The following is a 14,162-nucleotide window of genomic DNA, read 5'->3' as shown; positions in this document are numbered from 1 at the left end:
GCAGCTGTTCAGATAATTGTTTGTACAGTTACATAACGTATGAGCTGTGCTAATGCATTGTCCAGGGAGATGAAATAATCTATAATTGAGACTGTTAAGATGGAAATTAATTCTTACAAGCAGTCGTCTTTGTTTAAGTTTGAAGCTTTGCTTCTGAAAATAAGCAAAGTTAATACAGTAGATTGAAAGTCTTTAATCCTGTTTTTTTAAAGATTAAAAGATATGGAAATTGTAGCCTTTTTCCTTAAAACACCCACATGCTGGGCTATGACTCTGAAGTGATGCATTTACAGATGTATGCAATGTTACATGTTGATTCACAAATGCTTAAAATCTGCTCTCAGTACGTGTCTGCTAGAAACCAAGGACAATCAAATAACAGTTACACAATCTGCCTTTTTAATCTTTAACATTTATTGAATGTTCCTATTCTTCAATACAAAAGAAAATATTTAACAATGGTCTGCTTATGGGATATATACATACATACTTTAGAGGTCAAAGTGACAACTTTCACTTCTTTCAAACTCAGCATCTCACACTGTGACATAAAGCTGACCTGTGTCTGTCTTACTTCACAGTAGACATAGACAGAAGAAAATAGTCAGAAATCAGCCCTTCTGCACAGCAACATTACTCAAATCCTCAAGAGGGCAACATGCTCCCATGTGGTTAATAGCTCCTGATCTGTTGTGAAATTCCTGGTATTGTACATGGTGCCAAAAACAAAAGCTTTGATTATGTGAAAATGACAGTGCTTTATTGCCATAATTCCTTCACAAAATGTAATTCCACATCTGCAAGAGGCACTGTTTCACCTTTCTTTGAGAGGGAACTAAGTTATAAACTATAACTATATATTAGGTGAAACAGGGATATGAAGCTTATGGTTAATCCCAATCTATTATTTATTTTATTTATTAAGAAGGAGAAATAATTTAATCTTTGTTCATAAAGAATTAAACTGCTCTGACATGAAATTGTGTCCTAAATTAAGAGCATTTGTATTTTTAATTTCAATACTATTTTTCAATTTGGTTCAAAAAACATTTCCAATGCACTTATTATGCAATCTTTTATTATGATAAGATTATAACCCTCTTGGTGATAAGGGAGGATTCAAGATTACAGTAAGCCCCCAAGTCACAGACTCATTAAACTCACTAAACACCGCATACAAAAATAATTAAAATTTCAAATGAAGAAGAAGAAAACCATAATACCAGTGTAAACATGCTTCAGGAACTTACATACATACAAATATTGCACATATAAATGGATATATCCCTCCAGCCCTCTATAGCTGGGTACTTCTGCATGTGTCTTTTTGACACATTTTGAAAACATGCCTCATTTACTTCACTGCACACTTTCAAGATATCACACAATAAGTATGGCAAAGGTCATGTATGCTGCATTTTGCGGTTAGAAAAAGCCATCCTTCTACGAGAATGGCCAAAAAATCAAAACTGTGATCCAGCCACTTGGTGTCAGGGGGTGTTTTCATGTCAAAGTTCCAAACTAAGAGCAGCAGCAAAAAAGGTATCAGGTCAGTCCCTGGTGTTATGTGGTTCAGGATTAGAATTGATCCACACTTATTATGTTAGTTCTGTAAAAAAAAAAAAGAAATATAATGTGTCTTACTATTTATTCTGACCTGTAAATGGACTTTCATCTCAAGTTTGCCATCTGGTGGATATCAGTAGGAATCACAAAAACAAGCAAATAACTTTTAAAACCCAAAACCCAGTTTATTCTGTATTTAAACAGGTATAGCAGAATCAGTGTGTTTTGGTCCCTGCTACACTCAGGTTTAACTGGGTGCTACAATTGTATTATATACAGTGCAGTACCTTAGCTATGGGACTCCTTTATCCCAGGACCAATTCTCTCATGAATGTCAGCAGCAGCCTCCGAAAACACACCGGGCTGCACAATCTGGTCTTTCTTTAATTTCTCCCTTAATTCAGATTTTATTCCGGAATTCCGGACTTCTCTGCCTGATCTGCTGCTGGTGCTGGATACCGGCGGCATGTCGCCCAGGTGGGGTCTCCACATCAGTGGTGGATGAAGCAGACCCCCGAGAGTACAGTATGTCAATCACTTTGGGATCCTTCGGAATGAAAAGAGCTGGTCGAATGCAAGCAATTATTATTTCGCTTTGAAGCCAGGGGACGTTGAGTATTCCACATAAAGTCCAAAGAAATGGACCTAGTCTGCCACTTTTTCATGTTTTGTACTCTTTTAAGAAAATAAAACATTTCCTTGAATCTGTAGACTAGTTGCTGGCAGTGAAGCACACACCTTACTTAAAGCTTTTAATTTTATTCTCCCAATAGCCAGGATCAGTAAGTAAGCATCAGAAAAAATCAGGGCTGGGAAGGCACCTCACTATGGTCAGTTAAATCTGAAAAACACATTGACTTGTTTTTAGCTAGCATAGCAACATTAAAAAACGATTTCACAAACTTAAGAGAGATTCTACTAAGTTTTCCATTAGGAAATGAAGGAATGTAGGGGTTCAGATACAAGGTTCTAATCCTTAGTCTAACACTAAACAATCCCTTTTAATTCCATCATTTTACAAAAAAAAAACAATAGTGTGTAGGTTACTAACACTCTCCTGCATTAGTCCTCCGTGTGCTTTAGCAGAATAGTCATTAAAAAACTCTAGCTCTCTATAATAATCTATAATGCTTAGTTTTTACATTTGTCTTGTCCTTTTTTCTTCAATGTTTTGATGAATGTTAGTTTTCTAGATAGCTTGAAAAAACACCCTTTAAAGTCTTTAGTTTTTCATTTACTGTACCACAAGATATTGTTTGGACAAACAAAATCTTAGACATCTTCTGAGGTATTGCTTCTGTTTGAAATTGTATAGGAATCAACAGCACACTGCTTACATTCTAGTGAAATGACCAAAAATCAAATGACATACAAAATGACCATTTCTTAACAGGGTTTATGCACTTAACTTGTAAACAGTCCATATAGTTCTCTGTAAAGCTCCAAATCAATCTGCAGCTTCTGTGTATGGATTTCTTTTAAACAGGTGTTGAGAAGACAACTTCATTATAAGAAAACTGAAAAAAAAACTGTATATTGCCAAGCTTTCCTGGAGGTTCAAATGGTTCGAAAATGTCTACTGCTGTCTACAGGTGGCAGATCCTCCTGTTTGCAGAACAGACGTTGTACAGTAAGAGATTGCTCATCTCTATAGGACTGTATAACATTCTTGCATCATTCTTCAGGATGTCTCAAGTCATGTTCCATGCAACATGAAATAATAAAAAAAGTTGCAAAAGACTGTACACATCTTGAAAGAATATTAAAATATGTGCACAAGGTTTTAGGATGTTTCTGTCAAGGCACACTCCATGGGATCTTCAGAAAGTTTCCTGGTGTGCATCAGGTCAGATCTGAGAGAGACTGGGCGTCCCCAGCTTGGTCAGTGTAGCAATGGTCCTGCAATGCTCCGTGTTCAAAACTGTGCTGCATAGTTTCCAGTCTCGTGGCACTTGAAAAGGAAGGCACCTGGCTGGTAGTTCATCTCACAGATTGTAGTTCTTTAATAAGACGTCACAGAGAAGACTGGAAGGAACAGTTTTGGGTAAATCCTCCTCATTATCCCAAATACAGCAGTTCAGCTTTGCAGTCTTTCCATCACGCCTCTGTAGATTTCTCAGATGTAAGCTGCTCTCGGTCTGACACATCATCTTTTGGAGGACGTGCCCTGTCAAAGAAGCCACACTGAGAAGAAAAGAGATCAAGGTTATCCAAGCAGCAGATGGAAAACATCTCTCCCTATTCATTCTCAACGCTGTTTTTGTTTTTCAATCTTGATCACTCCATATCAGCCCTGGTGAATCTATATAATAAAACACTTGCTCGGTCTTAAGTGATAGAAACAAAATACCTGCTTAAAAGTCACCCAATCACTACTGTGCAGTAAAGGAAAATGTAATGATCCTGTAAAACTTTACTCAAAGAGAAAACGATTACCTCTGAAGCAAAGTGAGGCACATTGAGGTCCTTTTAGGAAAGAAGACTATAGACTTTTTACAAATACCATGTAGAGACTTCCGCAGTTAAGTAATAATGACAAGAGTAATCCAGTAGGTATTAATTCAGTAGTTAAACCAACAGTTTCATTGAATATCTGGAATTTAAGTTCTGTCAGAGAGCATACAACAGAGACTAGTTTACGGAACCCACTCTCTCTGTCTTTTTCTGCATTGATGACAGGCTAAGGCAATCAGTAGAGCTAGAAATGTGGATGAAACACGGTCCTGAACTTTTAAAATGTGTTTACTGGGACACGAAACTAAACAAATCTGACAACAGGGAGGGGAGTGATTAAAATGCAGAATAGCTGTCTAAATCCTAAAGGATGTATTTTAGTTACATTAACAATGGCTGAATTCCAAGCATTCTATAACTGTTTGCCAAATGGAGATAAAACAGAACCGTTAGGGCTTTATTATAAGACAGCATTACAACAGCACTTGTTTGTGAACATTTTTACCTCATTGGCACAGACCACTAGGGGGAGTAAAATGGATTTTCTGCTTAGGTTCACAATGGATGACGAGCATGACAGGCAACTATCATATACCGTTACTATGCATTTATACAGTGTGTGCTTCCTCAGATATTCACTTCAACCCAGATTTTCGCAATTTAGTGTTGATAAAGGACCAATAGTTCAATGTTCTTGAATGATTACATTATGCAACACAACATAACTATTTGGCATTACAAAGGAAAACGTTAATTTTCCAACAAAGATCAATTGCATCAGTTCATTGAAAACACAGACACAGACATAACACTGATAAGATCAACATGAGCCATTTATTCTTTGAGGGAATAAAGCCAAACTCACCAAATCTGTGCAATGAAGCACATAACTAGCCAGGGCAATCTGAACTCATTGTAATAATTAAGTCAGAATTAATAGTTTTCCCCAAGGTCTCCTTGAACATTGCTGTGTATGCTTTTTTTTATTTATAGTGAAACCCCTCACGTAATTTAGCATAATATTGAGTAACACATTCTTTCTCTTGTGTGATATGCACATTTGTTCAAATGATGCTTTGCTGCAAAAATGAATCCTAAACATAAATGATTTGGTGATGACATGAATACACTAAAATGCCCCACTTTTGCCCCATAATTGGAGATATTCATTTTCAAATGATAGGAAACATACCTTCCACATGACTAGGGTCAAAATAGCCAGAACCAGCAGTCCCAGCAGTATGGCCAGTATAATTACCCACAAGGGAATTGCAAATGAGACATCTGGGGTGGCCCAAATCACAAGGGTACCTATCTGCAAACAACAGGAGACCTCTGTCATGGATCACATCATTTATGCATTCAAAGAGAAAACAAGACCATCCTGGATTTTTAAAGTACACTGTTTTTTTCTGTGCTTAAGGATCCTGCAGCATTTACTTATACCCTGTAGCTGTGGGAAGACAAAGCATCACCTCATTCCTCAGATGTTCAAAAAACGGCTTTAAAAATGAAGCTGCTCGGGCCCCAGATGTATTCTCTTATAAAGGAAATGGCCCGTTCCTAGCAATAAAAATGATAACACAGCCCTCAGGCAACATTATCTCTTTGCACAAGCAAAGATAAATTTTTCTTCCATCTGCTCCTAAACAAAACATCTGACCTTATGTGTAACGCAGTAATATTTGTTTTAGAAAAGCCAGTACATTCACAGCGTCCACTGTTTGTTGTTTCTAGTGCATCTGCCCCAGGGAATTTCATGCAAAAATAAGCCTGCAGCAGGAGATGCATATCTTTTGTGTATCAAAGTATTAATGCATAGACCAACATCTGGGATGTTTCTCATTGGTCAGGCTGCAGGACGCTGTGCTTCCATAATTTCTGTTTCATGTTACAAAGAGATTCACTTGGAGCCAACTCCGCTGTTTATTCAAGATTCCATACTTCACTCCCCCCACACCCCTACAAGCTCTGTCCGCACAACTTACTGACTTAGACTCCTGCGGGAGTCTAGCTGGTTTGATTCGATAAGGCATGTCCATCACTTTGTAAGAAACAGTGGAATTCACAGAATAGGGGTAATTCTTTCTCTGAAAGAGAATTATAACAGGATTAATGAAAGCTTTTTTGTTAAAAAAACCCAAATGTACAATATAAAGGCAATAGCTTTAAAGAAATGCAAAGTGACAGTGTGGTGGTGAAGTTTAATTTCATGCCACAGAATACTCAGTCCTGCATGACAGTGTTCTACCGTGTTTTTTTCATCACTCCTAATCATTTATAAAACAATATTGGCTGGAAGAGATAGCTTGATGAATCTGAACAGCAGCAATTCCCCAAAACAAGAAATAAATAAAGAAGAAAGGGACTCAATACTTTAAATACTAAATACTAAAACTAAATACAGAAGACACGTTTGACATTCTCTGCCGACGTAATCTCAAAGTATAGCTCTCCTCAGTTATTGAAGTTATTTTGCTTGGTTTTCAAAGTCATGTTCTCCTCAAAACAATGTTTAACAATAATATTGTTGATACAATCCTCCCCCCCCCCCCCCACACACACACAAATATGCAGTAAATCCCACTAAAATTCTGTCTGGATATACAGACATAGTCTACAGTCTTACAGATCCCTGTAACATTTTTTTCCAATTTTATCTGTGCAAGGATTCTTGAGACATTTTTTCTGTGTGACTCCAAAAGGAATCTTTCAGGCTGCATGCATATATATATATACAAAGTTTTTACCTAAAAATGCTGCAGAATGATTGCATAATAATACAATAGCTATTCTTGGGTGGGTTACCTTATGGGACCTATCAGTCCAGTATATTGATAATAAAAATGTGTCTTCAGATATTACATTTAAAAATTAACACCAAAATATTATATTATATTATACTAGAACACATCAGTTCTTCATCAAAATTTATTTGCTGAAGTTTTCTGTTCAACATCTTGCTTTTTTAGCACTATTTAGCAGGTTCAAACCTGGAAAGAATCAATAATGGGCTGGTTGGTTATATTCCCACTTCTAGCAAAGGCGTCTATAGTTCCCAGAAGAAACTCCCCAATAAGCACATCTGGGGGTTATCAGTGATGATAAAAAGCTTTTAACTGCTTGTAATTTATGACTCTCAGGCAAGCAAAATCTCCCACTTGTATCAATAATGCCATTTAAAGGTCAGATATTGAAACAGATAAGTATTTATGAAAATTCCTAAGTGTTGTTTTAGACAATCTAATGACTCATCTATCTAAAATCTTAATGGTTTGTAAATGAGCAAATCTGGAGCTCATTCCACACCTCTAACAATGTGCAATACCAGACAAATGTGTCACAAACTGAAAAAGAACCTAATATTCAAAAAGTCTTCAAATTGCTGTTGATTTTATGGATCTTAAAGATATTCTTTTAAAAATAATAAAATGCAAATTGGGGGGGGGGGAGGGTATAGAAAAAGAACCATTATACAAGTTGTGATTATAAATAAAAAAAAACACAAAAAAACAAAGGCAGGATACCTTCTAGCACCTTTACACAACTTATGCAACACACAACCACCCTGCAACTCACAACGGGCAGCCCACTGAAGCTCAGCAGGTGTGAGCCTGGTCAGTACCTGGATGGGAGACCTCCTGGGAAAAACTAAGGTTGCTGCTGGAAGAGGTGTTAGTGGAGCCAGCAGGGGGCGCTCACCCTGCGGTCCATGTGGGTCCTAATGCCCCAGTATAGTGATGGGGACACTAGACTGTAAACAGGTGCCGTCCTTCGGATGAGACCGAGGTCCTGACTCTCTGTGGTCATTAAAAATCCCAGGGCGCTTCTCGAAAAGAGTAGGGGTGTAACCCCGGTGTCCTGCCCAAATTTCCAATTGGCCCTTACTAATCATGGCCTCCTAATAATCCCCATCTATGAACTGGCTACATTACTCTCTGCTCTCCTCCCCACTGATAGCTGATGTGTGGGGAGCGTTCTGGCGCACTATGGCTGCCGTCGCATCATCCAGGTGGATGCTGCACATTGGTGGTGGTGGAGGGGAGTCCCCGTTACCTGTCAAGCGCTTTGAGTGGAGTGTCCAGAAAAGCGCTATATAAGTGTAAGCAATTATTATTATTATTATTATTATTATTATTACAACCTCCTCCTCTCTACTAACAAGGCCAATCCATCCAATAAGTGTAGACATTCTGTCTGAGCGACAAAATAAGAAGTGGAGAAAGTGGTAAAAGACAGCCAGCAAGCTTTGGAAAAGAACCAGTTCACAGTGCCAAGACATTCCTCTGGCACTCAGAAATAATGGCTATCCTGTACAGGTACTGCATTGCATTTGACCCTCCGCCTGAGCGCTCAGAAAAGAGAGAAGAAAATATGTGGGAGCTAGCTGATATGTAAAAAAATATATATTGTATGCAAAATTATCCACTTAATGTAAATAACCTGTTTGAGAAAACCATATGTTAAATAGGGAAGAGCTATGTAATGCAGATTGTTGTTGTTGTTAATGTTACTGAAGGTAGCATTTAAACTTTCTCTATCACCTAAAGAGCCACAGTGCCTCTAAGGATATCCAAACTGGGATTCTTTTTATTTTATTCCTAAACAGATAATTTAACTACAGGGACCTTTACCCTGTAAGCTTTCATCTCCCACCCCCACCTCTGACCTGGCCTCCATGGAGTTCTGTTACCTGAGCCCCAAGCACAACTGGTCTGAAGGCACTTATTTTACCCTCCATTGTATCTGCAAGTGATTTCACTCCTTTCTCCAGATGACAGCTCTGCTCTCACCCATCTGACATTTTTACTTAACTCAATTATCATGCCTGCCTCAGACAGACAAATCGTGAATGACCCAAGTGGTATATTACTTGTCAGTGCCATTTTTCACCTGCAGATGTGTTACACGTAAATCACACATTTTTAATCCTGTTAGTGTCTGTCACAGTTTTTTTTCCATTCTAGAAGTGCATCTCATTTGTTGATTGCTTGAATTAAAACAATCAGGAGAAGTTTACAGATTTCGTATATACAGTTGTAGGTATTGAGTTAGAGAAGAGCTCTCAACTCAAGGTCCTAAGGTACGAATGTGTGTTGATCTAGACACAGAGACACGCAATGAGGCTGGCCACAGAACATAACCTGTTAAACAGCTGTTCAGAGCACTTAAACCTCACAAGGTCAGCTCTTTCTATCAGGGAGCCCAAATTTCAATTAGCTTTCTGGAAGGTAGCAAATTTCTTCTCCATATGGTTAAAAAAGAAAAAGCTTCAAAAGAAAAGGATGGAAAACTGGCCACATGGCACTGCTCATATCTCCATTGTTGCGGTGTGTACATTATTTCTCAATTTTTCATGTTACAGTGTGTTGACTTTCAAAATCAATCCACAGCATACATACTATATGTGCCAAAGGCATCCCACATTTTGTTTTACAGTCCTTTTAATACATAGAAAATATTAAAAGATGTCTTTATATATATATATGTTGATTCAATGAATGGGACCCAGCTATGCCAATATTTTTGATAGCTGTGTAGAAGAACGCTTCTTCGCTTCCTACGCTGGCTTTGTCCCGGAGCTCTACAAGCGATACATTGATGACTGTGTCGGTGTCGCCACATGCTCTAATGACCAGCTAGAGAACTTCCTGCACCACTTCACCAACTTCCACCCGTCCCTTAAATATACAGTTAACATAACCTCTGCGACTCTTCCGTTTCTAGACATAAACCTAACCATTAACCATCGCTGACTACTTTGTTCTATTACAAACCTACAGATTCACACAACTATCTTTTGTACAGCTCATTTCACCCCAAACACACTAAAAACTATCTCCCTTTTTCATTTCCTTTGGCTACGACGACTCTGCAGTGATGACGTCAATTTCCAGAACCAAGCACTCAAAATACACTCTTTTATCATCAACAGAGGATACCCCGCCCGCGTTATTGACAGGGCCCTCACCCGAGCCAAAAACAGCCCTCGGACTATCAACTCAATCAGGAACTCCCGGCCTAACAGCCGCATTCCTTTGGTGCTTCCCTACCACCCTAACACACTTTCTATCCCCAGGACTATTAACCTCAACTTTTCCATCCTACAAGATGATCCCTCCATTGGGGCCCTCTTTTCTGATCGCCCCATCATCTCATATCGCCGACCACCTAATCTGCTTAACCTTCTTGTTCACAGCTCCCTTGACCGCCCTCAGCAACCATCCACACCAGGCACTTTCCTGTGCAACAGAGCTCGCTGTATCACCTGCAAGTACATATCTAACACCACACTCATTTAAGGCCCCTCAGGACAATTCCCGATCACTCAGATGACATCTTGTACCACCAGCAACCTTATTTACTGTATCTCTTGCAGAAAATGCCCAGCCATCTACATTGGAGAAACAGGGAGGAGACTCAGAGAGCGCTTCAGAGAACATGTTAGGGTGGTAAAGATTAAAGATCTCTCCAAGCTCACAGTTTCTCATTTCAACTCTGATCTCTCCGTCTGCATTCTCAAAGTAGGGTTTCTTAACTCCTATAGCAGAAAGACATCAGAAACTAAATTTACCCTGAAACTTGGTTCACACCTTCCCCCTTCTCTCAACGACAGACTTGTTTTCTTCTAATTCTCTCTAATCATTTGTAGGTTTCGACTTCCCACCTCTCCTTGCCTCTCTTGACCTCGCACCACTTGATTGGCCACTGCCTCTCCCCTGCTCCCTCCTCCTCCTCTCTCCTGGGTTGTGTTTTCCCAGGCTATATTATCTTTGCCGACTGCCCTATCTTTCTTACACCTGAAGAAGGCTCCCCAGCCGAAACATTGAGTTTTCTTTCTTCTCTTCTCAGCATGGAATAAACCAATTACTTGTCTCTGTATGTTAATACAATATATGGAAAACAGGAAAATAACATTCGGTTATAGTAAAGACTAGCATAGAAAAAAACCTTCCATATAAAATGCGCTTTATGATAATGAAAACCTCATTGCTATGTTGCAGCAGCCAAGGGGAAGGAGAGGGGGTGAACCGATCTGTAAATTCCAAGAACAAATGGAAATAATTAGAAAACAATGCACTTGTGGGAGAACAGAATTATTACCTGTAAGAACGTCTGAGCCCACAGACGAGATCTGACTTTGACCACAGCACTCTGGCCTTTCTCTAGTCGCTCAATGTGACATGCTATCATTAAGCAATTTATGTTGTCGCAGTTCTGAAAGAAAAGTGGTATTTGTTAGAGGAAAATTAAGTTATCTTTGTGTTTTCCTGCACCAGTCTTAATTAAAACTTTGAAACATCCCGTGGCTGCAATTGTTCTTAATTATTTTTTGAATTCGTCTATGAGTAATGTTTCCTGCATAGCAAAAGTTAAATGAAAAGCTGATTCAATTTTGACCGTATTGCCACACACATGTAGGCACTGAGCTCTTTTATGTCTGATTAATGTGGAATATGTTACTAAGAAAGAGTAATATCAAAGAAACAATAAATTTAGCAGAAAAAAAGCTAAGCATTTCTTTGCAGAACATTTTTACTATGATGTCTGCAAAGAAGGAGTAAGTCTTACATTTTTTTAAAATAAGATGGAGAAAAACTGATTGCAGACAGGCCAGCTTTTTTAAGATTCACCAACATTTTGAAATGTTGGACTTTGAATAATTCACTTACACTTAGGCTATGCTTAACAAAGAAACGTCAGAAGGTTTGCCAGAAAAAAACATAGATTCTGGTAAAAGCTAAAGGCTGTTTAATGATTTTCTATATTTCCAATGGATTGGTTTTAAAACCACTAGCCAACACAACACACCCATGATGAACTAATGCTGACTTATATTCTCTTATCAGTTTTGAATACTCAATGATACTTTGAATTCATTTAATTGTACCAGTTTATTACTTATCTTGAATTATATGTTAATTCAGGGTCTTCCTGACTTAATGAGGAATTCCATTTGAATTTGAATAATTTCTACAACACCGTGACATGAATATTTGTTGAAATTCCCCACCGAGCACTTAACGTTCCATATTATGTCTATGAACTTCCAGCCTTGCAAAAAGACACGAGCCTGAGGTCTCACAGGGAAGTGTGAGGGGTAGCGTCTGCTCCTTATCAGAGCCAGCTGAGTCCTTGGCAGTGAATAATTCACTATGACTTCCTGTTTAATTTCTTACAGCGATGAGGGGCAAAACAGTGTGTCTCCACTCCATGTTATTGCCAGTGAGCTTCTTATCACACGTGAACAGGGAGAGTGCATCGTCCCAGCTCTGCTCAGCGCCACAGACACTGCCTGCACACGGGGTCACGAAGGTCAGCAAGAAGAGGTGGACTGATTTCACAGGCTTTAGTTTCCCATAACCCTAAGTGAGTACCAATACACTGGGGATTTAGAACACACGATAGGACTGGTCTCTAATCCTAGAGGGCCAAGAAGGTGAACAATAACAATGTGTTATATATGGCTGTCCCAGTATATTCTGATTTTGATTTGTATGTTGGTTTATTTTTTTTTTCACACAGCTCTAGTCTTTTGAAGAGGTCTGTATATGATTTGTGAAAGAAGGATGTGGCAGGCCCGACAGTTTTTTTTCATCTTCAGGAAATGTGAAACATTTTAATCAGGCACATATTTGAGGACGGAAGACTGTACATGTTTAGCGCATGAGGGCCCTTTTAAACTTGGAGATGGCTTGCGGAACAAGATACCGGCCATGTTGTCCAACACGATACCCTGGCTTACCTTCAAGAAATGGATTGAACACATCCTTGGTTCAGGTAGTTATGGAACAGAATACCAAAAAGGGCTAAACAGGGCAAATGGCTTCGCCTCATTTGTTCGTCTCATTGAAGAGAGGTGGGTCACAGTATCACACACATTTAGGTCTTTGTCAAATGACACTAGCACACAGATTTTAAATGAACACAGTTTTCCACAAGGGAAAAACTGAACTCTCTCCGTCTCCCTGTGATGAATGAAAGTGAGTCATACGGTTAAGACGTGACAAATAATATAAGCAAGTACCAAAGTTTTGCTGTTCTGAGGTTCAGACCCCCTGATGTCCCGCTTGCGGCGCTCGTGTGGTGTTGTGGAGTTCCGCAGGAATCCCAGTAGCTCGGGAGTATCCTCGCGAGCAGACACCTGAAAGACGGAGAAAGACGACAGAGCCTGTGGATACACCCATGACATTGTAGGTACACTCTTCATCCTTGCGGGCCTCCGTGCATCTGAATTGGCTTTTTCTCGGCCCCTTCTGAAAACAATCATCACACACGCACAACATCTCATGTTACCATCATACAGTAACCGCATGATCATGGAGCAGGCTTTAAGGAAAGGGTACCCTCACTCAGAAGCTGACATAGTGATGCAGCTGACAAAAACAGATACAGAACAATGCTCCAGTCTGTTGTACTGCCTGCAGGGCAGCAGTAATAAGTTTTAATTCTGTCCAAAGTTTGAAAGAGTCTACTGTTGTTGATTCCATATATATTTCATGCATTTGTGTAAAGACATTCTATTTTCCCATTGATATATTTCGTCGTGCTTGAGAATTGCCTGGAGGACCCTACGGTGCCATATACGATGCAAGAAAACAGCAACATAATCAAAAACCTTAATATCACTGGAAAAAAAAAAGTTTGAAAAACATTTGTGTTTTTCTTGCTATGAAAGCTACAGTATGATAGTTGCCTACTGTGGACAAAAGGCAGAAAAGCTTATTTGCTGATGCCCGAGGAAACAATGGGAGACCTGTTCTATGTTTGTACTGCAGACGTTACTTTCGGGGGAGCAAAGGGAAACAGCTTTGTTTGTGCGCCTGCCCTGTGACAGTCCGAGGACCCTTTGTGCACAGTTTGCAGGGAGAGGGCATGAGAAGAGAAGAACCTCCCACAGGAGACAATGAGCTCCACCTCTGGAGAGGTTCACCCAGAGTTCTGCACTGCAGGGAGAACAATCAGCTGTAGAACTCGCATCTGTACATCAGCATAATGAGCAATGAATAATGTACACTCTTTCACCTGGGGAAACAAAGTCTTAAATCTCTTCACTGACCATAATAAATGACAAAGATGCGGACAGATTACTAACAAACTTCTATCAATGTCCGGACTGTCTGTTTTGCTTTCATGAGAAC

The 14,162-nt window shown here is 39.3% G+C and overlaps 1 protein-coding gene across 1 annotated transcript in view; it reads right to left on the bottom strand.

Annotated features, from left to right (window-relative positions):
- Positions 1 to 392: 392 nt before the first annotated feature.
- itga8 (integrin, alpha 8) overlaps positions 393 to 14,162 on the bottom strand; it is a 67,924-nt gene continuing 54,154 nt past the window's right edge. The window contains exons 26-30 of the mRNA XM_088600618.1: positions 13,049 to 13,165; positions 11,125 to 11,238; positions 6,009 to 6,110; positions 5,213 to 5,335; positions 393 to 3,750 (exon numbers count right to left, since the gene is read on the bottom strand). Coding sequence (XP_088456744.1) covers positions 3,664 to 3,750; positions 5,213 to 5,335; positions 6,009 to 6,110; positions 11,125 to 11,238; positions 13,049 to 13,165 — 543 coding nt within the window. The 3' untranslated portion in view covers positions 393 to 3,663. The remainder of the gene's footprint in view (positions 3,751 to 5,212; positions 5,336 to 6,008; positions 6,111 to 11,124; positions 11,239 to 13,048; positions 13,166 to 14,162) is intronic.

The sequence above is a fragment of the Lepisosteus platostomus genome, chromosome 12 (assembly GCF_059453375.1).
Source record: "Lepisosteus platostomus isolate fLepPlt1 chromosome 12, fLepPlt1.hap1, whole genome shotgun sequence".
NCBI classification, from domain to species: domain Eukaryota; kingdom Metazoa; phylum Chordata; class Actinopteri; order Semionotiformes; family Lepisosteidae; genus Lepisosteus; species Lepisosteus platostomus.
This window is presented reverse-complemented; position numbering and strand designations above follow the sequence as displayed.